The 26131-nt window shown below is 43.8% G+C and overlaps 1 protein-coding gene across 4 annotated transcripts in view; it reads left to right on the top strand.

Moving 5' to 3' along the window:
* Positions 1-26131, top strand: part of Rpn2 (ribophorin II) — a 46542-nt gene that overhangs the window by 19583 nt on the left and 828 nt on the right. The window contains exons 8-17 of one of the 4 annotated variants that reach the window (XM_055602244.1): positions 731-849; positions 2333-2441; positions 9486-9577; positions 11506-11620; positions 15575-15769; positions 16806-16892; positions 18752-18847; positions 20705-20780; positions 22565-22694; positions 24083-24130. In XM_055602244.1, the coding sequence (XP_055458219.1) occupies positions 731-849; positions 2333-2441; positions 9486-9577; positions 11506-11620; positions 15575-15769; positions 16806-16892; positions 18752-18847; positions 20705-20780; positions 22565-22694; positions 24083-24130 (1067 nt within the window). The remainder of the gene's footprint in view (positions 1-730; positions 850-2332; positions 2442-9485; positions 9578-11505; positions 11621-15574; positions 15770-16805; positions 16893-18751; positions 18848-20704; positions 20781-22564; positions 22695-24082; positions 24131-26131) is intronic. The other 3 variants (XM_055602245.1, XM_055602246.1, XM_055602247.1) reach the window with 3 other exon arrangements.

The following is a 26131-nucleotide window of genomic DNA, read 5'->3' as shown; positions in this document are numbered from 1 at the left end:
ACATAAGCAGTCCTGTAGGCGCAAACCCAGCGAATAAATTAATCCTCATGCTTCCCTCAGGATATCTTTCTTACTAATAATTGTGGTGGTTTTGTTTTGTTTTAGGGTACTATCGTAGAGTTTCTAGGACAAGGGTTCAGAAACAGGAAACAGCAGACTGAACATGGTGCTTTACAGCTGTCCGCACAGCAGTGGTCAGGCTCAGGAAGGAAGATCCATGCTCCAGCACAGCCTGGATTACATAGCAAGACCCTCTCTCCAAGTAGAAAAGAAAAACACAGCTATAAAGGCTGGTGAGGGGTCTGTAAGCTTGGAAAGCTCAAGCAGGAGGATCCCACAATGAAAGCTTTCTTGTGCCATGGAGTGTTGTTTCAGGACTTAGAGTCTGAGGATGTAGCTCAGTGGTAGAGTTCTGGCCTAGAACACATGAGGCCCCGTGCTGTGAAAATAAATAATTGGAGCCAGCCACACTTTCATGCTCATATACACATTCTCTAATTTCCTTCTGAGGTGGTTGGGCAAGGTGATCTCTAGGCTCATCCCTAGCTGTAGCATTCAATAGTCTATCCTGGTCTCATATTTGGTCTTTGGTAGGCAGCAGACCAAAATCAGTGCACATTTCTGAAGAAAGGTGCTTGTTCTGCACAGCTGGTTTCCTGTAGATAAAGTGCCCCACTCCCTTGGGCCTTTGTTCTATTCATTTATGGCTTGTTTTGTTTTGACTTTCTAGTTGCAAGTCAACAATGTTTTGTCTCAGCCTCTGGCTCAAGCTGCAGTTAAGCTGGAGCATGCTAAGTCTGTGGCTTCCAGAGCTACTGTTCTGCAGAAGATGCCCTTCTCACTCACAGGGTAAGTCTGAACACAAGCTTTGTGCTGTGGAGAGTTAACTTTCAGCCAGGGTAGCAGAGTCATAGGGGTAATTACCCAGGTCATAAAATCACATTTGTCTGCTGTGATAAATCCTAAAAGGAGAGTATGAGAAAGATAAATCTGGAACTAGGCCATTTTGCCCTTATTTCATTCTTGTCTCTCTAGTGGGCACTATCTTGTTGTTGTGTACCTAATTTTAAATTATATATTTGTATTTTAACATTTTATTGATTCTTTGTGAATTTCACATCATGCACTCTAATCCCATTCATCTCCCCTTCCCTCCCTAACCACCCTCTGGCCTTGCAGCCTTCCTCCAGAAAAAACCAAACGAGCAAAAAAATCTCACTGTGGATGCTGTGCTGTTACATGCTATATCCTTTTGCCCAAACAGCTTTTTTTGCAAATGTTCATTGCAGTGAGTCATTGGTCTAGTTCAAAGCCTCTGGCTTCAGCTGCATTATCAGTACTGGATCCTTTCTGGGACTCCTCTTGGATATCCCTCTGTTGCCCTATGCTGAGGAAATCTTGCAGCTTTGGTTCTGGGAGGACCTGCCACTTCACACACTCCAGCATTTCCCAGATGCAGTAGATGTTGGGGTGGGCCAACTCAAAGCCCTGGATCTGGGTCTGGGTGGTAGCTGAGTTTGTCATCCTGACAACTGTCCCATGCTCATACCATCGGGGCCAGCTCCTGTACTGCTCAGGTGGGGTCAGGACCAGCTCTCTCACTCTCGCACCTTTGGGGCCGGTTCTCCCACACTGCCCATGTAAGGGGCAGGGCCGGCTCTCCTGAGTGCTGAGGCAGTGTGGGATGGGGCCAGCTCTTTACAGCCACAGCCCTCAGACACCAACATGGTCCCAGATTGGCAAGCTAAACCAGGGACTGGTCTGCATGGCCTTTGGTGGTAACAGACCCCAGCTGCTACAGTGCTGTGACCAGACATGGCCCTCGGTGACAGCACAGGCCAGGACTTCACCATGGCCTCAGGTGGCATCGCAGGCTACTCAAATCAAGTGTCTACTCTCCTACACCAACATCTTTGGGCGTTTGTAGCTATTTCCTTGAGATGTTTTGTTGATGAGCATAATGGGCTGAGGCTCAGTGGTAGAGCGCGTGCAGCAAGCCTGGGCCCTGGGATTCCTCTCCATCACCAAGAAAGTGAAAAACAACAGAAAGCAATTGGAAGCAGACTGCAGATGGGCCCGTAGTGCATCACGTACAGGAGGGCATTGCAGGGGCTGGACTTTGAGGATCTGAGAGGGAAGCAAAGAACTCTATACATCCTGGGTGGTGGTATGTTTTCCACACTGATTTATGGCCAAGCTGGGGACTGCTAAGTAGTACAAGGAGGCAACCAGGAATGGAATGGCCCTGGACTGCATTAAAAAGATACTTTGTAGCTAATAGGATATATTCAGGACTTCTCTTGAGTTTTGCTAACCTTGCTGTCATTCCCAGCAGAGATGTTTTTGAGCTGAACTTCAAGAATTTTAAACTTTCCAGTGGTTACTATGACTTTTCTGTCAGAGTTGAAGGTGACAGCCGCTACATTGCAAACACTGTAGAGGTAGGTGCTTTTCTTGTCGGCCCTCTTGCTGCATTAGTGTATCTAAAATGACCAAGGTAGGAGTCTCGGTTATCTGGCATATTGACTTCTTTTGTGCCCAGGCTAAAGTGGACCCCCGCCTCTGCCTCCTTTGTTCTGGGATTTTAAGCAAGGGCTGCATTCTGTTTAAATTTTTTTTTCCTTTCATTCCATCTCTATTTATTTATTGGAATTCTACTGTAAGAAAAATAAACTGCCCTTTCTCCTTCATTTATTTTTACAATGTAGTTTACATAATGAGCTTGTAGTGTGTTATGGATACTTACTTGACCATATGTTATCTCATAGTCACTTATTTTGATCTGCCACCATCCTCATTTTGCCTTTGAAGATATCTTCAGCTAGATACCTTTGACATTCTCTTTAAATAAAAAGAATAGGCAGGTAGAAGATTTGACCTTTTCAAAAACAGGACCTACTTACCAGGTAGATACTTATTTTGAAGTTTGGCAGAAAGGAAGATGTAGATGTTTTCTGAAACTCCAGTTTTTGCCTCATGTCTGACCTTTTGGGCACAGACAGCTGATCTGATCCACTCACTAGAACATAGTTTGGGTAGAAATTAATTTGTGTATCTTGAACCTTTAAATTCCAGATTATTTTTATCATAATTTCCTTTAAGAAAAAGACCTTATTTACATCATAATACCTTACAGAAAAAAACTATTTTTCTTGCAGCCTCATTTTTCTCTTGTGTCTTGAAAACAGCCTTTTAACGACATTGCTAAGCTCACACTTCAGGTTCTTTCCCTTCCTTTCTTTTCTACTTATTCTCCAACTCATCACATCCCTCGCTAATGTCTTTCCAAAGTCCTTTGTTGCTTTATTAGATACTGCCAAGTGCTCTACATTCCACCGACATTGCTGTTATCTGTTTTTAGGATTGTAGTTTAAAGTACTGCCTTGTGATAGTTTTCTTTAGTCTGTTGTGAAGTTGAGTGCTCTTCTTGTGGTTCCTGAGCAGCTCTGGTTCCTCCTTATGAATCTGTGTCTGTTGCTGGTTTATGAACCTTCTCCTTACTGGCTTTCAGGAAAAGCGTGTGTTCTAGACACTGAGCCTTAGTTGTTGTCTTCAGGTTTTTTCTCTGTATTATTTTATGGCCTCTTGATGTATACAAATTTTAAAGCTTTTTTTCTAGATTGTGGGGTTATTGTTTTTGTTTGTTTGTTTGGTGTGTTTGGTGCATGCATATGTGTGCAGGTATGCTTACATGTATGAATATATGTATAGAGACCAGAGGTCTACATTAGGTGTCTCTCTATCATTCTGCATTTCTCTGGCATTTAAGGGAGGGCCTTTCTCTGAGTCTGGAGCTTGCCATTTTGTCTTGACTGGCTGGCTGGCCAGTATCCACTGAATTTTCCAGAGTCCACATACCTCTGTGCGTGCATTCATATACACACATACGCGTGCACACACACACACACACACAGAATGCTGGTGTTACAACTATGTACCTCCCTGCCAGGCTTTTATATAGGGACTATGAACCAAACTCAAGTCATTGTGCTTGCTGTGCTGAAGGATTTCCTCAGCCCTGCTCTTTTTTCTGTCTTAAGGCTGGCTAAATGATGGGGTGATGGAAGGAGAGAACCAGTTCCCACAAGTTGTCCTGTGACCTCCACACATGTGTCGTGGCATGCATACTCGTACTCACACAAATAAATAAGTATAATTAGATTTTTTTTTAAGACAATTTTTGTAGTGCCTCAAGGTAGGAAAAAGTCCTCTTACTGTTGTCTTCCAGCAGTTTTCAGAGCATTTTTCTTCTAAGAGCTTCAGTATGCTTTAATTCATTCTTGTTCTAGTTTTTATACCATCTTGGTAATTGTACTGAGCACATTATATCATTGTTTTCTACATGCGTTACTTTTTCTTTGACCTAGGAACTTCCTGTCAGCAGAAGCCAAATCTTGATCAGTAGACCACTTAGAGAAAAAAAGGAATCTTTTTCCACATTCTAGGGTGCTCAGAACCCGACTGTGGTAATCTCCAAAGGAGTCCTTGGCACTCTTGTGGGAGCTTTGCCCTCTCCCTCTGTGTCTATATTGAGACATAACTTATAATCCCATTAAATTTCCTCATTGGAAGTATGTAATTAGATGTTCTTGGTGTGTTTCGAGCTGTGTATTTATAACCATCACTACTGTCTATTCTAGAACACTTTCATATCCTAAAAAGCAGACTTTGATTTATCAGTAGCCACTCTCCTATCTCTCTTATTCCCAATCCTAGCATCTACAAATCTACTTTCTCTGTGATTTGCCATGTCAGGATGATCATAGGATTGGGGATCACATATGTTAGCTTCTAACGCTGTATTTTTTTCTTATTTAGTGCAGTGTTTTTAGAACTATGCATGTTTTAGCGCATGTGTGTGTTTACTTCAATTTTGCTCTATGTGCAGTTTTACTATCTAATTTCAGTAGTAGTTACGTTCGGAGCCTCAGAGCAGGTCAGTAAGTCCTGTGTGCTCCCTTAGAGATGCCAGCACTGGTGAGCATGCATCAGCAGTAGATTATGTAGAAGCTCGTAATAGCACCATTGACACTGGCCTGGCTGTCAGGGGACGCATGGCTTCTAGAAGCTTTCATTAGCATTAATTGCCCCGAATGCACCATCATTTTTAACAGTAATAGGTCAAACAGGTGGAGTTATTCCTCTCAGCAGAAAGACCACATTTCCTGATGTTTAAGCTTTTTTTTTTTTTTGGGGGGGGTGTATGTATACTGTATACAGCTCAAGCAATGAAAGGAATGGTGGGCTGAGCCCGCTGCATTGTGGTGGGCGTTCAGTCCTTTCCTATCTGAGACTAGCCCCACAGCTCTGGTTTGAAGGAAGAGCTAACCAACTGGGTCCCTACATCAGACTCTTAAGTCAGGCCTCAGAAAGTTACAAGTTTTACTGCAGTTTGTTGTAAAAGAATAGAAATGCTTTTCTTTTATTATTTCCAGAGCTCCATTTGTTGTGAGATATTAGGTGCAAAAGGTTTGTTTTAAACTGTTCTCATTCACTAACAACCCTGCAGTGTTTCTGTGTCATTTGGCAGCCTTCTAAAATAGGAAAACAAACCAAAATTACTCAAGTTCATACAGTTTGCCCTTGTGTATATTCCGTGTGTCTGTATAGTCTGGGAATGCTCGCAGTGGCTTCCTTCAGAACAAACATTCAGTGGAATCTTGGTGAGCAGACTTTGATGGCTGTGTTACTTCATGGTTAAGAAACATGATGGCTTCCTTATTGCCGTTTTTGAGGATACTCTGCAAGAGCTTTGTCCAATCCTTAAACATCTATTTGTTTATCTCCATCTGTTGAGAGAAAAAAAAATGATTCTTTTGAATATTAAATTTACTCTGACAATTTCATATGTGTATAATTCATTCTTATACTTATTGCCAACTCTCTTTTATCCCCCTTGTCAACTCCTCTTCTCCTTGCAAGTCCCTCTCCTATTTTCATGTCTTTGTTTTGTTTCTGGTTTTGGTTGTTTTGAGAGAAATAACACAAAGTTGGGTGGCTAGGGAGGTGGAAGAAGATTCAGGAGGAGTGGGGAGAGGGGGAAATATAAAAATTTGAGAATGTTTTTTAAATTTCAAATTAAAAAATAATGTATATAAGGACTATATATGTTGTGTGGTAATGGCACACATCTTTAATCCCAGCACTCTAGAGGCAGAGGCAGGTGGAACTTGAGTTCTAGGCCAGCCTGGTCTACAGAGCAAGTTCCAGGACAGCCAGGGCTACACAGAGAAACCCCTTCAAAACAAAACAACAAAAGACTGTAGATGTTCCACATTGTCCAGATTACCCTAGAATTTTAAAAACAAGAATTAAATATACATGGGGGTATGTGCTTCATTTTAAAAGTTCAGAAAAATTATAATGAATATGAGTCTTTCCCCATCCTCCCAATCCAATCCTTCTTAGAGAACATTAGCTGTAGTTTCTTGGGTGCTATGAAAAAGTAAAAGATGAGGCTGGAGAGATGGCTCAGTGGTTTAAGAGTGCCTGCTGCTCTTCCAGAGGACCTGAGTTCTGTTACCAGCACCCACATCAGTCAGCTCACAGCTGCCTGTAACTCCAGCTCCTGGGGATCTGTTGTCTTTGTCTTCCAAGAGCATCTGTACACATGTGTACATGCCCATACTCAGACACATACACATAATTTAATTGACGAAAGTAAATCTTTTTTTTTAGTAATAGTTGGGGGTAAAAACTAAAAGTTCTTTCTATGGGCTGTGGAGGGATCATTTGATAAAGAGTTATACTCTGTTGTTATCACAAACAGAGGCTTCAAGCTCTCCCCTTGGGAGTCTGTTGAAAGCTGCACCATTCCTCATCTTCTGCTACTGGGTAACTGTGCAGTCATGGGGTGCTGACGGCTCCTCCCTGTCCATATGCTGTAGTTCCTTGATTGTGCCATAGTAATCCATAATATGCCTATATCATTATTTATTTATTCTCCTATTTGTGAACATTTAGGTAGGATGAGTCTTCATGATCATATTTACAAACTAAATCTTCCTCTTTAGATTCACAAAAATGAAGAAAGAAAGATCTGGTTAATGCGACTGAAAATTGCACAGTAATTAACTTGAAGACAGACTATTTTAAAGCAAGGACTACAACTAATTTCTTCTCCCAGAACTAGAGGACTGCCTGAGTCCTCCAAACTTGCCCTAGCCTTCCTGCCATAGAATGTTTCCCACGCTCATTTTGTACTCCTGCTTTCAAAGCATTTTGTGTATTCCTCTATAGAATCCCTGGAACCAGCAACCTAGTTGAGGCGTGTGTGAACAGGAAGTGTGTATCATCACCTGTATGTATTCCCTGCACCTAGGTGCTCCACACATTTGGGAGAAAGTGGGGAACAGTTTAGATGTTTGTTGCTGAAATTTCTTGGGCAGCATCTTTGCCTGAGCTTTCCAATTTCTTCTTGTCTGGTAGAAGTGCCAAGAACCTCCATGGACCTGACTTCATATGGGAAAGCTTGCTCTGATTCTGAACCTCCCCTGTGAGTGGTGAGGTGGGGGCTGGGAGCTTTTAGCTCTTTCCATGGCTTCTTCTTCCAGTTGATGGCCTGCATCTCCTTCTGCTGCTGCCATAACTTCAAAGTCACCTATCTCATTGCCAGACAGTAATGCCAGATAGAATTCTGCTAGTAAGTAGCTATGTGTCCATAAGAAGGGAGAATGGCTGACAGCTTCTGATCAGAAATCTTTCATACTCAGAACTTTTCTTAAGCAAAACAGAAACCTATTCAGCCAGATAATTGAGGCTGCTGTCACAAAATGGCTTTTATTGAAGCAGGAGAGAAGACTGCTAAAAAGGGCTACTTTAATTTTTCCTTTTTTGGCCTTCATTTGATCTGTCATACCTTGATATCGCATCTTGGAAAATGCCGAGGCTCTCCTTCCATTATTTGCAAAGGGCACTCTCTATTGCTTGATCCTGGCGCTTAGATGAAATGACTGGATTTGCCAAGGATTCTCTGTGTTACAATCAAACCTATCATATTTGGAAGGCTCACGATACATTTGCACATAAATGTGCCTTGGGTTTGCATAACTTACACATTCAAACTTAGAGTTTTAACTGGAAAATCTCCAATGAATAGACATTTTTAAATGTTTCTGTCTCTTGTACATTTACATTTATTTTAATCTAACTTTGAAATTTTTTATTTCCTGGCATTAGCTAGCTTCTCTCTTTTGGAAATGTTTATAAGGGAAGAGCTGGCATGGTCTGGTTTGTACTTAGACTCCAGATCTCACTGGCTTGAAACAATCAGGGTGTTTGTTTGTTTGTTTGTTTGTTTTGCCTATGACAGGTGTCTTTAGTGAGAGTTAGCTGGGCACTCTGCTTCATGTCATCCTTACTCAGGAAGTCTGCCTAAAGGAGCAAGCCTGTGTTTGGACATCGTCCGTGTCCATGATTTTTAAGCCTTCCACAAAGAAATAATGCAGTTTACTTCTGCTCATGTTTCATTGGTCAGAACAAATCATGTGTCTCTCTGTGACTTCAAGAGGGCAAAGGCCATATTGTGGTGATACACATACAGTAGAGAGCGGGAACCACTTGATGAACAGCATGAAGAGCCACCGTGGCATCTTACATCTTCATGGGCAGGGTTGCTTGGCACATATGAAGTATTAGCAGGAGGCCAGAGGCCAACAGTGAGGAACTTTGACCTGTAGATTTTGAGTGCCTGAGTATGCATATGTTTGAGCTCTTCGGCCTTTGATGTCCTCATCTGAAACAGCCCTACATTCCATTCCTACCATGCAGATTGACATGGCTTTATGAAGCTGATGCCATTACATGGTCATAGAGTAAATACAAAGTAAATCTTTGCTGTTAGTACTTCCTGGCTTAAATTATTTAAACATTAGTTACTATGTAAGAAATAACCCCCTGTTAATTTTAAAGAACATATTTTAAAATATTTTTTAAAAATTCTTTTTCCCCCTTTTCTCCTTTTTAAATACATACTAAAGCTAGAGAAGTGAAAAGGGGACAAGAGCTAAGGTCTTTTCTTTTAGGGATCAGGATGGGAGTGATGAGAAATGCCATCTGGCCAGATGGGTCAATTTTACTAAGGTCTTGAAAACTGTCCTCACATTCTTACCTTTATTCACTTTTAGGAGAAGAACATTTTAAGGCAGTACCAACTGAGTGTAGCTCAGTTGGTAGAACACTTGCCAACATGCACAAAGTCCTAGGTTCAATCCACATAAAACTGGATGTGGTGGCACTCCTTTCTACTCCAAGCTTTTAGGAAGTAGAAGCAGAAGAATCAGAAAAGAAAATTTTGGTTTATGGACGTGACTCAGTAGTGGTTCTTACTTACCAATGCAGGAGATCCTGGATTCCATTTATTATGGACACACACACACACACACACACACACACACACACACACTCACACTCAGGCACACAGTCCAAGGCTTTGGGTGTACTTGTCTCATACTACCAGTTGATGAATGACCTCTGTTTTGTTGTAGCTTAGAGTCAAGATCTCTACTGAAGTTGGCATCACGAATGTTGATCTTTCCACTGTGGATAAGGATCAGAGCATTGCACCCAAAACTACCCGGTAAGTGGAGTGCCACCTGGGCATTGGGGCTTCCCAAGGTTCAGAGCTGGGAAAGAACAAACCTGCCCGCCAGGTGGTGTTTCCATGATGGCAGTGACACCAGTCTCATCCCAAAGTTCAAGAGACTGCAGCTGCAGTGGTGTTGGTCTAGGCTTGTAGCGAGGTGGGGATCGTTTGTACCAGTGTTTACTTCTTGAGCCAGTTGTTACTTGGGGGTCTCAGTCTTGTTGTGTTGTTCACATTATTTAGTTCAGAGGAAACAATGGGTTAGTTTGTATTTTACTATGGTCTTATCTTCAGAGTCCAGAATTAGCTTTTGGTATAGCCTCATTGAAAACTTTCACCAGTTTTGGGTATAATATAATTCCTCATGTTGTGACCCCTAGCCATAAAACTACTACTGTTATGAATTGTAATATAAATACCTGTGCTTTCTGATGGTTTTAGCTGGCCACAGGTTGAGAGCCGCTGCTGTAAAACCTCTGTTTCCCTCTTTTACATGGAAGCTCCCATTGGCCTGAGGCACAGCTTCAGTCTCTTTCTTTTCTTTCTTCTTTTTTCCTTCTTTCCTCCCTCCCTCCCTCCCTCCTTCCTTCCCCCCTCCCTCCCTCCCTCCTTCCCTTCCTTTCTTTCTCGCTCTCTTTCTCTCTCTTTTTCTGTTTCTTTCTCTCTTTCTGTCTTTCTTTCTCTCTTTCTTTCCTTTTTTTAATGCAGACTCCTAGGGAACCATTAACATTTTTTAACGTAAAAACATGGACACTTCGCACGTTTGCATGTCATGTTTGCACAAGAGCTGTGATAATCTTCTCTGCATTGCCACAGGCCTTTAGTACAGGTGGTGCCGAGATGAGCACTAGGCATTGACATCGGTTGGCCACAACACCAACCCATTTGGAGGAGGTGTTGGGAGGAGTTTGTCTGTATCTTAGGTGTAGTTCGGATCCCAGCTTTATTCTGATGGGGTAGCTTCAGAGGCAGATGAATCCTCAAGCTATTTTGAAGGCAGGTCATGCTTTAAGCCAAACTCACTCCTTTTAAATATGTAGAGCGGGACTTTCTGCCCCTGACTTGGTTGTTGCCGTAGCGATAGTGTAGATAAGAGCACTATTTGAGAATGCACCGAAATAATGTCTGAAATTGTGTTTTGCAAAGTTAATTTTCTGTAGTGTTGGTCTTCACGAGTCAGTATAAACCGAGAATGGAAAACAAAGCCAGGTGTGAGCACTGTAGTCGTTTGGCTTGTTGATCTCTTGGCTGTTGTTCTCTTTAAGTCCCAGGAAATGGCTATGGAAAAACAGCTTTCCTCATCAAGTCTGCCTTTTGAGAAAATGACTTTAACACCCAATTTTGTGGGAGAAAAATAAATTGACACGGCCTAGGAAACAAAGCATAAAAAAGAAAAAGCCCAACACCCCTTCATTGCTTTGCCTCCCATCCTCCTGCTCATCTGCCAGCCTCACTGCTGCTAGCATCGACCCATGATTATTTCTCTGCACTCCACCAGCCCTGCAGCATACACACAGGCTCCCCGCACCTGAGCTGGGCCGATTAAGAGAACGAATCATTAACATGAGGGCCTGGAAGTACACATTCTCACAGAGCATTTCCCCAGACCCTTATTAAAATTTTCTCTATGTTTTTCTCAGTCCTGGCCTCTGGCTGAGATTGTAACTTAGAGGTCTGGTCAAGCTGTCTGGTCCACCTTGCCTTGCATGCATGACACCTTGCTCCAGCACCAAATAAAAAAAGGAAAGAAAAAAAGAAAAGATCTCTTCAGTACAGCTTTATTGATCCTGTAGGCCACAGATATTTTATACATTAGTTGGTCCACCATGTGGTAAAATGGGACAAGGCCTGGTTGGGCAGTAATGCCTGTTTTCAGACAGGGTGATGCTCTGAGAAGACTGACTATATAATATCTCTTTCAGGGTGACCTACCCAGCCAAAGCCAAGGGTACATTCATCGCCGACAGCCATCAGAACTTCGCCCTGTTTTTCCAGTTGGTAGATGTGAACACCGGTGCAGAGCTCACCCCTCACCAGGTCAGGAGAAGGCCCTTGCTGTCTACCTGTCAGAAATCAAAAGTACACAAGAGCAGTCCACATCGACACAGATGCAAATGTCACATTCCTGTTTTCAGAGTCCAGCTGCACCCTGGCACCCATCAGCTTTTCTCATGTGACACACTGCTCCCTTTGCAGTAATTATGACCCATTAACTGAAGTAAGCACTAATTTAGAAAAGAAAAAAAGAGTAACAGCACAGTGGTTCAGCTGTGCAGCATAGCAGCTTGGGGCATCTGAGGCAGGAGAATAAGTTCAGGGTTCCCCTAGGTCATCAAGTGTATACAAGATGAGCCTGGTAGATTCCTGATACTAACAGGTAGAGAAGGACCGGGATTGAACTTAGTGATGGAGTGCGTACTGCCTATAGTCCCCAAAAAGTAGGGCTGGGAGAGCTGGAGAGATGGCCATCAGGGAAGAGAACTTACTGCTCCTGTGGAGGACTGGGTTCGGCTCCCAGGGCTTACGTCACATGGCTTCTTGCCACTGTCTGTGGCTCCAGTTCTGGGAGCTCTAGCATCCGCTTTACTCCACAGTGCCAGGCACACAGGCAGTTTAATTTCATGCATGCAGGTAAAGCACTTATATACATAAAATGAAGTAAATAATTTTTTTAAAAAATATTGCTTAGAGAGCCAGAGAGAGGACTTAGTGGTTAAGAGCATTGCCTGCTCTTCCAAAGGACCAGTTCCCAATACCCAGCACCCACATGGCAGCTCACAACTGTCTGTAAAGCCAATTCCAAGGGATCTGACACCTTCACACTAATGTGCATAAAATAAAGTTAAATAAAAATGTTTTAAAAATTGCTTAGAAGATGACTACATCTTCCAAGGCTGATTAACGCTTGAGACTTTTTAAATATTTAAAAAAAAAAAAAAAAGGTAAGCCAGGCACACTGGCACACACCTGTAATCCCAGCACTGTGGGTGGCAGGACAGCCAGGACTACACAGAGAAAGCCTGTCTTAAAAAAACAACAACAACAAAAAGTAATACTTTGAAATGTTTTTGGGTTTGGTTTTGTTTTGTTTTGAGACAGGGTTTTTCTGTGTAGCTTTAGCTGTCCTGGACTTGCTTCGTGTGCCAGGCTGGCCTTAAACTTACAGTGATCCACCTGCGTCTGTCTCCCTGAGTGCTGAGATCAAAGGTGTGCACCACCGCTACCACCACCGCCAGCTTGAAACAATTTTGAAAAAAAGGAAAACTTAGGCAGAGAACCCAATCTTTTTTTTTTTTTTTTTTTTTTTGTCCTTGTCAAAGCAGATTTTCTAATGTGGGACTCTGAAAAATACCATTTTAAATTTGTTCCTATTTGGCATTATAAAACCGGAAAACAATATGTGTGTGTTTTAATTTTTTTTTAATTTTTTTGTTTATTCAAACAGGATTTGTTTTAATATTTATTTATTTTATGTATATTGATGTTTTGCCTGTATGAGTGTTTTGTATGTATATATACTATGTGTGCCTGGTGCCTGTGAAGGCCAGAAGAGAGCATCAGATTTCCTGAAATAATGATTACAGACAAACATAAGCCCTCATGTGGGTGTAACCATTGAGCAGTCTCTCCACCCCCAGGGTATGTTTTGTTTTGTTTTTGTAACATTTTTTCATATTGTTCAACTACTTTGAATTTTACTTGTAATCTCAGATCTTGCTCATTTCCCCTCTTTTGCCTATGTATATATGTGTAGATGTGTGTATGTATGTTCACATGTGTATGCAGGTATGTGTGCAGGATTGGTGTTGAGTGTCTTCTTTTACTCTCTGCCTTGTATATTGAGGCAGAGTCTCTCACTGAGCCCAGGGCTTGCTATGCCAGCTGCTTTGCCTATCTGCCTCACTCCGGGCGTTCCTGGTAGATTATAGGTACTCATCATGCCCATCTGGCTTTTACGAGGCTTCTGGGGGTCAGTGCTTTACCCAGCTTTCCAGCCCCCACTTTTAAATATTTTTTTCTCATATTCTGGTTAGCTCTGCTGTATCCATCTTGCAACAATGGTTTTTCTCCCACTACAGTGTTCATTAGCATCACCCAAGACCTTCCTAAAAAAACCATGTGCTTTTAATGTAAAAAAAAAAAAAAAAAAAAGTCATAGTGCTTAGAATTTAAACTCAGGATTCAAAGGAGCTTATGAGGGCCAGCGAGCTGGCTCAGGGGTAAAGGTTCTTAAGACTGGCAACCTGCGTTTCTCTTAGGAACGCATCTATAGCCAGAAGAAGATAAATAACTACACAGAGTTGTCTTCCAAACACACATGGTACCATACATTACCATGCATGTGTCATTATCTCTTAAACACAACAATAAAGAATATTTTTAAAAGGAGCTTAAAAGATTTTAAACCATTTCCTCAGAAATCCCCTTGTCCTTAGACACCTTCCCTAGCTTCCCACCTCTCTAGTCCTTCTCGATCCACAAGGGCTACTCTTGACTTTTCTCATGTATGTGGTTACGTGTTGCACAAAGGGAATTTTAGATTAAGATTTTGGGTGCTGAAAAACTTTGTCAAAATCAGTGGACTTTATTTGTTGTTCTGTACTGATGTTAGCATGAGCCAGTGAACCACTGAAGTGGGTTTACTTGCAGACCCTGTTTTTTGTGGCTATTGATGCTATACCTGTCCTCCTAGAACATTTCTGAATGTTCTGTTTCTCTCCCACTTTACCCCCAAAGTCCAGGCAGCTTAGCCAGGGCCTATGCTCAAACTGACTTTTAAGCACTTCAGCCTATCAGCATTTAGTTCTCTTCCAGAAGGACATTTGCCAACCACATAGAACCAGAAAGACAATGAACCCAACATTGGGAGGGCTGGGTTTAAGACAAGGAAATGAGGCTTTGACTGGGTTCTCTTAGGTTCTCTCTGTAATTTGTGACTCGGTGTCCTCTTGTGTAGGCGTGACATTTTGAAGATGAGTATGACAATACAGGTGGGAGAGAGGTGTCCTCTCCCCACCCTCGGACAAGACTACTTGACGTAGTCAGGATGCCCTGTGTTGTGGGCTCCCTTCCCTCAGTAATTTGATGTGTGGACTCACAAATGAGATTTATGCTGGCAACTCATTTAATGCTCTTGCCTTATAACCTGTAAATTGGTCCCAACCATTTGTCTTATTGAATGCTTTGGCTTGAAGCCCTTGAAAGGAAAGCTTTACGTAGATATTAAATTCTGTTGCCGTTCTAACAGGTTGGCATAAGACCTTAGTTTCTTATGCCGTAACTTTTTAGACCCAGAACCACTGTGCTGAGGCTAGGTAGCTACACTTGGGTGATGGTTGAGTGGCTCTGACTTCCCAACACTACATGCTTTGCACACATTATTACAAATCTTCTCACAAACGCCCCCCCAAGAAGTTAATATTTCTACCTTACAGGTGAAGAAGTCAAGGTACAAGGAGATTAAGTAGCCTACTCAGCTGCTAAGTGATAGAGCCAAGTCACTGTCTTCAGAGCCAGGCTCTCTGTGACACCAGGAGGCTTAGTCCCCTTAGAACTCTGCCTTGTTATCGACAGCAGGGTCTCCACTGCTACACCTTGAGCTAGAAAGACTAGGAAATTGAAACTGAGCCTCTTGCAGTTCCACCCATTTCCTTCTCTTCACTCTCTGGTGAAGAAGCTAATTGGGTAGCAGAGTGGCCAGAAGCTGGCAGGAGGAAGAAACTGCAGCCGCAGCAGAGGACAGACGATCACAAACCTGGCGTGCAGCCTCCAAGTTGCTGAGCACTGGCTGGACGCCAAAGTTCAGTTTCTCTCCTTGTTGGAGCAGAAAGTTGTCCTTGGAGTAGGAGCTAGGCTCGGATGGCTGCTCCTTCCCTTCTGAGGAGCAGGTGTGCCTGAGCCAGAGCTCACTTTCACTCTGTTCCTGGCTGACTCAATGTTGGGCCCACGGGGAGCTCTGAGATGATCAGGTGGTACTCTTGTTCTCTCCAGACATTTGTTCGACTTCATAATCAGAAGACTGGCCAGGAAGTGGTATTTGTTGCTGAGCCGGATAACAAGAATGTGTATAAGTTTGAACTGGACACCTCTGAAAGAAAGATTGAGTTTGATTCTGCCTCTGGCACCTACACTCTCTACCTAATCATCGGAGATGCCACTTTGAAGAACCCAATCCTCTGGAATGTGGTATGTGCCTGATAGGTGTCAGTGATAGGTGTCAGTGAGGGCTGTTGCGCTACACCTCACACTGACAGCCTTCTGTGAAGCCCTGTGCTCTGCTATACAGAGGGCCATACACTCTGGCTTAGCACATAGTGGATGCTTAGCAAGTATTGATCAAATGAATGAATGAAGTATACACATTTCATGAATTTCTATAATTATTCTATTGGAAAGAGGTTTCCCATTACGTCAAGGTATTGGGGAATACATAGATGAAGAAATGCAGCCTTGGCCTTTGAGATCTGTTGCAGCCTGGGGAAAAAGAGGCCAGTGAATGGTGATTTTGGGTGTACAGAGTGCTGATAAATAATGTCCAGCAATGATTATATTACAGGTTACATGGTTCTTCCCTTACAGGCCTCACTTTTGTGATAGTTCTGATGACAGAAACCTATTGAAAGACAGCTTTGGAGCAAGGACTTGAGGAACCACAGGGCTTCTTGGAATAGTATCTGGGAGGGCATGTTAAGGAGCAGCCTCCCGAGAAGCTCAAAGTGCTCTCAGGGAGATGGGAGACTGAGCCTTGACTCTGCCGGAGGAGCAACAAGTGATGGGCCTGGGAGGTGGTAGAGGAACAGATAGCAAGATCAGACAGGGGTTGTCTTCATGCAGCACGGAGAGGCACCCACCTTTTTTTCTGCTATTTCCAAGATTCCTTCTCTTCTGGACCTGAAGGTACTTTTGTACCAAGAATGCAGTTTGGTTTTTTATGTGATTAAATCCCACTTTCCAGGGACACCTGGCAGTTTCTGATTACAACTGTAGCAGCCAGCATACCAGCTGGGGTTTTTTTTATTAAGCAGCTCTAGGGGGTTTTCCCACTATGCTAGTAGGAAATTGAAATCTTTGCTCTGAAGGGCACTTTTGGCAAATGCAAGGTTTGTTCTTGAAATGTTCATTGTCAGTAATGAATGAATAGTGACTGGACTGCAGAGAGCCTTCTCAGTCATGGTTTTCACCCTTACCTTGTGCCTCTAAGCACTTCTCTTTTCTTCTTCAGGCCGACGTCGTTATCAAGTTCCCTGAAGAAGAAGCTCCCTCTACTGTCCTGTCTCAGAACCTTTTTACCCCCAAACAGGAAATTCAGGTATGTTACGAAGAAGGTGTTATCCAACAAGTTTTGAAGCAGACCCAGGGAGAAGGAAGAGCAAACTCCTGGGCTGTGGCTCTGACCCTGCAGCCTGTGTGCCTGCGGTGCTTTATGACGTGAACCTTGGCACTTTGGGAATTAGATAGGGCAAGTTAGTGGCCCCGTCTTTCAGCCAAAAGTACAGTGCTAATGAAATCAGATCTCCACCACCAATGGGCAGTCTGAGGCACAAGTGGGTTTAGCTCTCATCCTCTCTGCTGTATAAATCGACTCACCTGGGGATCAGGGTTTTACTGCCCCTGACAGATCCTTGTCTCAGGCTACTCCTCTTCCTTTTAACACAAAATAAGCCTGACCAAGCCCAGCCCATTGGATGTTGTGAGGACCAAAGTGGGTAAGAAAAGAAAGGTCTTTGAAACCCTTCATAGAATAAACACACAGTTGTCAAGGAAAGTGAGGTGGGTCCCTCAGTGGACTGCTCTGCACTGTAACATTCAGTCATAGTAGTAGCCCCAATTGTGAGTGGCTGTGAAGTGTGAAAACACAGGCTCCTTACTCTCCCTGCACTGCTAAAATAATGAACAATAGCCAAATGTGGTGGCCCATGCCTGTAATCCCAATATTGGCAAGGCCGAGGCAAGAGGATTAGGAGTTCCAATCAGTAAAAAAAAAAAAAAAAAAAGAGGGGGGTGGGGGTAGACTGATTCTTTCTAAATCCTTGTCATGGTTCCATGGTGTTGTTTAGGAATGTAGCATACAGGTACATAGCAGGAATATCTGTGACAAGGAAGGGGCCTGGTGGTCTACCGGGATGACCAGGTGGCAGCAGTCATTACAGACAGCACTGTAATGACTGCAAGCAATGTCAGCAAGGAGGAGCCAAGGTGAAAACGCTGGGGCTGCAGCTCATTTGGAGCTGCGTTCTCATGGAGCTGCGTTGGGTGTTCATTGGCAAGTAGAAAAGAGGTCATAGTTTTACACTGACAGAGATTTGGAAAGTGTTACATGTTACAAAAGTATACACAACTATTATAGCACATTTGTTCCTCAGGGGATCTTTTGCAAACCTACTAAAGTGAGTGAGCATGGCTCTCCCTACTCCTGTTTCTTTAGGTAAAAACTGAGGCAAAGAGTAGCATGCCTTTAGTCTCACAGCCCAGCATCCTTTCTGGCCTAAGTAGATTCTGTGACTCCTGGTGCATTGCTACTTCTACTAGCTCATGCTGTTGAGGTGAGCCGCTCACAATTCATTGTCTGACTGCTCAGGAAAGGAGGAAACAGGTCTCATAGGTTTTGCTATCCAGCTTTCTGATTTGACTCTAGATGCAAGTAGAGCTGAGGAGGGAGGTCTTTTCAGACCATCTCTAGAGCCAGGGCTGGGGAATAAAAATTGAGTTCAGGGTGGGACATCTGTAATGAGTCCCTGTTAGATTTTAAAGGGGTTGGAGTTACTGTTAGTTGGCCAAGGAAAGCAGGGCAGTAACATGGCCTAGGAACCAGGAGCAGTTTTGAAGTCCATAGTCATTGGGTATAGCATCCATCCATCCCTAGGCTGGAGCCTTCTTTCTGACACAGCCAAGTGGCTCTTGGTGGTCTGCATTCTCCAGCGTCTAAATGGAATGAATCTTTGAGGAACAAGGTTGGCTGTGTACTAGCTGGAACCCGAACAGTATCCTGAGAAGAGAGACCTCTGAGATCAGAAGCCATCTTTGAGAAGACCCATGAAGCCAACCGAAGGCTTAGCCTATAAGAAACATTTCTTCTGCACAATTGTTGGCATTTGGTCCCTCATACACAGGCATCCCCTGCTGAGAAGGGCACATTCTGAAACTTCCTGGTGTATCTTCTCTTGTCAGCACCTGTTCCGAGAGCCTGAGAAGAGGCCCCCCACGGTGGTGTCCAATACATTCACGGCCCTCATCCTCTCTCCCTTGCTCCTGCTCTTTGCACTGGTGAGTCATCATAATTAGCCTTGGCAGTGTGTCTGGCTCTAGACAGGACAGATGTAGCCATTCTAAAAGAGTCTTTGTGCTCTGGCCTAAGCACAGCTCCGGAGGGGTCCAGCAGCTGTGACTTGAACTAATAGTCAGAAAGTTTTAGAATAACCAGAATTCCCCACTGTGGGAAAGCAGCCAGATAAACTCGTCCATTAAGAAGGGAGCATGAGAAAACCCTACCAGCTACTGATGATGACAAAAGTGTACAGTCTGAGATTCTCTGGGGGAGTGCTCAGAGGAGATCAAGTATGGAAAGAAACCTAGGTCAGTGTTGATAACTTTAAGAATAGAGAACAAGCTGTGCATTCCAGATCTCCTGGGAGCATGGAACTGGAGTGAACTGAAAGTCCACTTAGAAATGGTGTTAATTAGTCTGCCCACACAATGGACTGGTGTGCCAGTTCTCAGCACAATGATGGATCTGCACACTGATGCCAACAGGTGTTAAAGAGGCGGGCAAGGAGGTAGCTAAAGTTAGTATAATTCTCTTTGTGGAAAAGTGTTTAAAGCTGTGAGGAAGAGACATGGAGTTTGCAAAGGAAGGAAGTTCCTAACTTTAATAGTGATGGTTAGGGCATGTCAGTGGTGGTCCATGCCCTTAGTCCCAGCACTTGGGAGGCAGAAGTAGGTGGATCTCTGTGAATTCAAGGCCAGCCTGGTCTACAGAGCAAGTCTAGGACAGCCAAGGCTACACAGAGAAGCCCTGTCTCAAAAAACTAAAAAACAAACAAAAGAGTGGTGATCACTTATGTTTAGGTGTGCATCTACATACATGTACAGGGTTTTTTTTGTTTTTTTGTTTTTGTTTTTCAAGACAAATGTTTCTCTATGCAGCCATGGCTGTCCTGGAACTCACTTTGTAGACTAGGCTGGCTTCAGATTCAGAGATCTGCCTACCTCTGCTGGGATTAAAGGTGTGTGCCACTAGGCCTGCTTTATGTTCACTTTAAAAACAGGGGAAAAAAAAATAGACTGTCCTGGGCCAACTATGGTCTACAGAATGAGTTCCAAGACAGCCAGGGAAACCCTGTCTCGAAACCCACCCGCCACCCCACCCCACCCCACCCCAAAAAAAGGAAAAATTGTCTTGAAACTGGCTATGTAGGCTGACCTTGAACTCAGTGAGATCGCCTGCCTCTGCCTCCACAGTTCTGGGATTAAATACATGCACTACTATGCCCGACTCAATATATGTATTTTAACCAATTTTTTTTCTTTGTTTTTCTGAAAATCATACACATAAGTACATAACCTAAAAGTTCAGGGAATTTGGCCAAATGAAACTTTAGGTCTTATTTTTGGTAGGTTACCTGTGTTTTAAATTAACTGGTTGATTTTCAACAAGGAAGAGTGATTAAATCTAGAAGGCATGCCACAAGTTCTCAGACAGACCTAGAGTGTGGGTGTTGTTGTATTGTGATGGATTTTCACAAGGCACAGAGTCCATCATGAGAGCATGTTCTCACTGCCAGTAGCTTATGGTACTGACTCCTAGAGTGGAAATATCAGTCACTTCCTCATCAGTGCAACTTCTGACCTTTTGGCTCAGGGTCTTTCCTGTTTTAAAGCAGAGGAGTTTGTTGTCTTGGAAACTTTGAGTTACCCAAGCAGAGTTGAGAGCAGCTGTTGCGATGCCTTTCAGAGGGGAGAGGACAGTTCTTCCTGAGGATTTAGGACAGGGTGCTTATCACCTGAGGAAATCCTGTCTTTCTAGATGTGAACTTAGAAGCTCTGGGGCTCGGCCTTAGATCAGTGCTGGCATAGTATGTGTTGTCACTCTTTCTAATCTTCATTCATTTCTCCATCATTCAGTGGATCCGGATTGGTGCCAATATCTCCAACTTCACTTTCGCTCCTAGCACAATTATCTTTCACCTGGGACATGCTGGTAAGTGCCCCAGGCTGCTAATTCCATTTAACCTCCTCTGACATTTTGCCTGCCCACACAAAAACCCTGTTAAGTAGGCCCACAACCTATTAACTATAATGGCTTAATAGCATAACATTTCCCTCTTCCTCCTGGCCTTTTAGGACAGTTAATATGATAAACCTGTTTGGCCCATCAGCCTAGAACAGCTGTCATTCTATTGGGCCTCATTGTACTGGGAGGCTGTGGCAAGCCATTTACCTCATTTAATAGCCCTGTTCATTTTCAGAGACTCCTCGCTTAGCATGTCTTTACGCTGAGCCGTCTTCCTGGATGGAGAGCGTTTAATGCCGTTTCTAAAGGTTATCTTTTCCCACACATCGATCTTCACATTTGCTGGCGGCTCTATCTGGACAGTAATAGAAAACACTCCCTTCCCGAATCGGACACACTCTCCTCCATTGTTCTTTGGAGAATATAGAACCTAAACAGCCTAAGCATAACAGGACAGTAAATTCCCAAACCATTTAAGCATTTCCAAACCTTTGCATCTCATGGGAAAGTTGATGTCTTTAATTCCTTTGCCTCTTTAAGAAGTCATCATCTCTTCATCCATAGCGTATGGCTTCTCCAGGGGTCCATAGGCAAATCTCCTTCCAGGCAAATGGGCATCTGTGTTTTTCTGAGGAAAGAAAGTCTGTAACTTTGCTCAGATTCTCACAGTGGTCCATGACCTCAAAAGTGCTTAAGTACTGCTGTGTAGTTCATCTGTCATCCTGGGCGGAACTGGCAGGGTGACCTTTCTCGCCTGCTTAGTTACTGGACTTGAATGACAGCTCTCCTGGGTCAGGCTGGGAGCAAGACCTGAATAGAAATCTGTTTAGAGCCTTGACTTTACTTGCTAGTGTACTTTTGTGTATATTTCCTCGTCTGCGTCTCATTATTCAGCCTTGTTGACTGGGGCAGGAACTCTGATCCATTTGATAGTAAGAAAATTTTGTGATCCATTTGATAGTAAGAGAATTTGGGCTCGCTTAGAAAAATTACAAGTTTGTAAAGGCAGAGCCTGTAGAAAACCCAGGGCTCCGTGCTGGAGTCTTACTGAGCCCTTTCCACTGAGCCGTCCCAGACCTTTTTTTTTCACTTCCTAGCCACAGTGGCAAATCATTCTTAATATGCTTCTCATTAAAAGGAAGTGACAAATTGGTTTATATCCTGAATATTTTTATGAAGAATTTGAAACAGCTGGGATACAAAGTGAATAAACAGTAATTAATAAAAATAAAATTAAAAATTAAAAAAAAAAAGAATTTGAAACAGGGAACTGGAGAGATGGCTCAGTGGTTAAGCCCGCTGGCTGCTCTTCCAGAGGTCCTGAGTTCAATTCCCAGCAACCACATGGTGACTCATAACCACCAATAATGAGATCTAATGCCCTCTTCTGGCATGTAGGCAGAGCATTGTATACATAATAAAAAAAATAGATCTTTAGAAAAATAATAATTTGAAACATAAAATTATACCAAATATTAGAAAGTAAAGACAAAACCCTGCATGAAGGAAGTAGAGAGTGGTTACGCCTGTAGTCAAGAGGTAGAAGTGGCTGAAGTCAGATTTTTATCTTTAGATTTCATGGTAAACAAGGCTCAAAGGCAGGTGTATTGAGTTGTCTGGTGTTGAAATAAAAAGGCTAAACATTAAAGCTGCTTAGAAAGTCCTACCCTTATGACACAGCAGGCCCTGGTCCTCAATCCCTTCCCACTGTCCCTGCTTCATTTAATTGGATGTCATGACACTTCTTATAGCAATGCTGGGGCTCATGTACGTCTACTGGACTCAGCTCAACATGTTCCAGACCCTGAAGTACCTGGCTGTCCTGGGCACTGTGACATTTCTGGCTGGCAATCGAATGCTGGCCCAGCAGGCAGTTAAGAGGTAAGGCTGGGGATGCACCAAGCTCCAGGGTGGGATAAGACAGTGTTTGTGTGGGCACTTCCAGTCTAGCTTTCAGGCCACAAAGATAGGTAGCAGAATGATCCGCATCCTTTGGGGCAAGTCTGACACCTTCATCCAACCTGTTAGGGAAGCGATAGACAGGATGTGTAAAGAAGAAAGTGACCAGTTGAAGATGTTTGGAAGTCACAGTAATTTGTGTCCTGCACATTAGAACAAGGAGCAAGTAACTGCATTGTATAGACAAAATACATTAGATGTGCGGTGTAAAAAATTCTTCTTGTCCTACCCTCCTCCTGTGCACTGAGAATGGCAGCTCTGGGACTCAGGTTGGTGCCAGAGATCTTCCTCTCATCTGTAGGTCTGTGTTCTGCCCCTCAGCAGTTGTGTAGGCTTAGCAACAGCTCCCATCAGGGAGCATCCACTCAGAAGCCCACACTACTACCTAGCAAGCAGACAGCATGAGAGGCAGACAAATGCGCAGACCTTGACATGCTGGCAGCTTGACTTTCAGAACAGAATTGGAGGCAAATGTAAATGTCACGCAGGTGTTTCTCATTGATTTCACTTTATTAGAACCTGACTGACTTCAGCCACGCAAAGGCCAATAAGAAAAGGTCAGAATTGCTTTCACCTTTGAAAGAAATAATTTTCAGAAGCACCCTGCTTTCCCTGCTCTGGGACTTAATGCTGCCAGAGTGGAACTCAGTAGCATACCCTTAAACACTGCTAGTTACATCTGTTTGATCCAAGAGGGGCGTTATCAAGGAGATCACTAATGATTGGGTGGGATGGGGGTCTCATTGTAAGCTTTGGAGTGCCTCACCATGAGCTCCTGTACAAACATCCCTGACTTCCCTGTGCCAGTCTGGGTTCTGCCAGAGCTGCCCTTGGTGCCCCGAGAGTAGCTTCTTTGCTCTCCTGCCACTGTGCATTGCTTCTAGAAGAGGCCAGGACTTGGTTGTTTTTCCTTGCAGCAACCAGTCTGGGCTCTCAAGGGGCTGGAAGGCTATGCTCTGACTGCTAACTTCTTTCTTCTCTGGAAGTTTTCCATAAGACCAACAAAGTCAAGGGAAGAGCAGTGGGGGAAAAAAATTCTCTATAGAGTCCATGTAGCAGAAATTGCACATCAGAACCCCAACTGACACACACTTTCTAGAAAGAGCCATGGCTTTCATAAGAGGCCCAGTGTACCCCCACTCCATCCCCTCACAAGTCCTGTGCTGTCTGGGAAAAGGACTAGCCTTGACAGGAACTCTGGTCTGGTTTACTATATGTATCCTCAGCTTGTCTCTCTCTCTCTCTGTCTCTGTCTCTCTCTCTCTCTCTCACCATCCTTTCTTGATTCTCAAACCTCTTTCCTTTGGCAGGATCGCAGCAGAGCAGAGCAGTAGATTGGCAAAATATAGGACACTACGGTAAAGATGAAGGGTGATTCGTCCCAGATGCAGGCTCCCTTTTCTGTCTTACCCACATCATGCATGCCAGTTACTGTCCCGTTTTTCACCCGCTTGTTCCTCCCCACCACTCCCTATACCAGGGTCAATTCTGAGTCCGTTTATAACTTGCTGGATAACATTGTGGCTGGACCAGGGCAGCTTTCCCAGGGATACTGGTGTAAATACAGTAGCCCCTCTGTGTGGGAACAGGAGTTGAGGATAAGACAAGTCCAACTTGGACTCCTTCACAGGGTCCTCATCTATCCAGACTACTTGGTTCACTAAGCAGTGATCCCATGGCAACTCCTGGCACACCTTGTCACTACTTCTAGGCCTTTCTGTAACACTTGGCCAAACCATGTGATTTGGTTTGATTCAGTTGTGAATGACTGATGACCACAGATTGAAGCCGGCTGCAGAATTGTACTTGGAGCTCAAGGCATGACACACAGCTGTCCTCCCTCCGTGGGCTCTTGCTGGGGAGGCGAAGTCAGTGAGGAGCAGAGCAAGGGCAGGGTGCTGCTTCATGGATCTGTTCCTATAGATGAGGGGTCCATGAGAGGTTCTGTGGAGAGTCCGTGCTGGGTTAGGCTTTGTCTAGTATGTCACTCTTCATCTCCTTCACTCCAGCAGTACCACCAACCAAGAAAACTGTTTTCCCATAACTCCATCTCCCCAACCTGGAGGTGGGTTGGATTGGTCCTATATGACCTAGTTGCTGACCCCTGCCTTAGACCACAAGTAGGAGGAAGACATTTTAATTTTCACATCATGTCTCCTTTTATCCCTTGCTTTGGAAATGGCTTTCCCTGTCAGAAAAGAAAAGAAAAAAGAAGCAAATCCTAGCATACCTAATTTTTAATCCTCTAAAAATAGGAAAAGTCAACAAAAACATAGGATTTAGAGCTTTCTCAGTACAGTGTTAGCATAAGCTGGGTCATCTTGTCCTTAACACAGAGAAAAAAAATGGCATTTTTGGGGGGTAGGTTCCCCCCCCCCCAGGTTTAAGTGAGGTGTACTGCAGGACATGGTAGCTTACGCCTGTAATCCCAACATTTGGAAGGCAGAGGCAGGAGTTCAGTATCATTCTGGGCTCTAGGAGACCCTTTGTCTAAATGAATAATGAATAAACAAACAAAAATAAGCATGTGGTTATGCAACTACCGCCTCAGTAAGTAGACTGGTTGCGGTCCACAAGGCTCCTCTGTGCCTTGTCGTAGGCTCTCCCTCGCTCACCCTTGTGTCTTGGCCCTAAATTTAGTTGCTCTGTCTGAGGTTTACCTTCAACCAGTTCTTTCTGTGACATGTCAAGTTCTTTCATTCTTTACTCTAATCCCTCCTGCTGCCCAAATCTGATTGTTGGAGCTTTTGGGGCCTGTCGGGCCTAGAACCCAGTGTGCAGGCTTACACCCTTGTGGCTCAGGGCTGCTGACTGAAGACACGTTGGTTTGAGTGGGTATGGCAAAGGCCCTCAGTTCGTGGCCAAGGTTGAGGGCTTCGAGTTCTGCTGCTTCATTTCATACCCTTGTTGTCCTTCCAACACGGTCACTGCCAAGCACACTTCCTAATGTCAGGAATTTGTGAGCATTGGTAAAGAATTAGTGGCACACACTCTAGTCCTTAGGACTCAGCACCATGCCTGCATACCCTCCTGGGGACTGCCTTATGGGTTAGTTTGAAGCCTGCCATTCTGTGAAAGTGATAAAATCTTTCCAGTGCTCACCATGACTCCACTGCCCACTGAGGACACTTCTGCTTGCCATTTGCTTGCTGCTGTCCCCTCCTGGTTGCCTTCCATTTGGATTATAAGTTTTTCTTCTCAAGCTTCCACAGCTCTTCTTAGAGTCAGGTGGGAAGAAAGTGGCAGAGACATTCTTATCTGAAAAGTACACTGTCCCAGCACTCAAGAGGCTGAGGCAGGAGAATTATAAGTTTTGGGCTAACCTGAGCTATATCACAAGACCCTCTCTCAAAAACAAA

Source organism: Psammomys obesus, unplaced genomic scaffold (genome assembly GCF_907164565.1).
Source record: "Psammomys obesus unplaced genomic scaffold, mPsaObe1.curated_primary_1811, whole genome shotgun sequence".
Lineage (NCBI taxonomy): Eukaryota > Metazoa > Chordata > Mammalia > Rodentia > Muridae > Psammomys > Psammomys obesus.
Note: the sequence above shows the minus strand (reverse complement) of the source record. Positions and strands in the feature narration are given on the sequence as shown.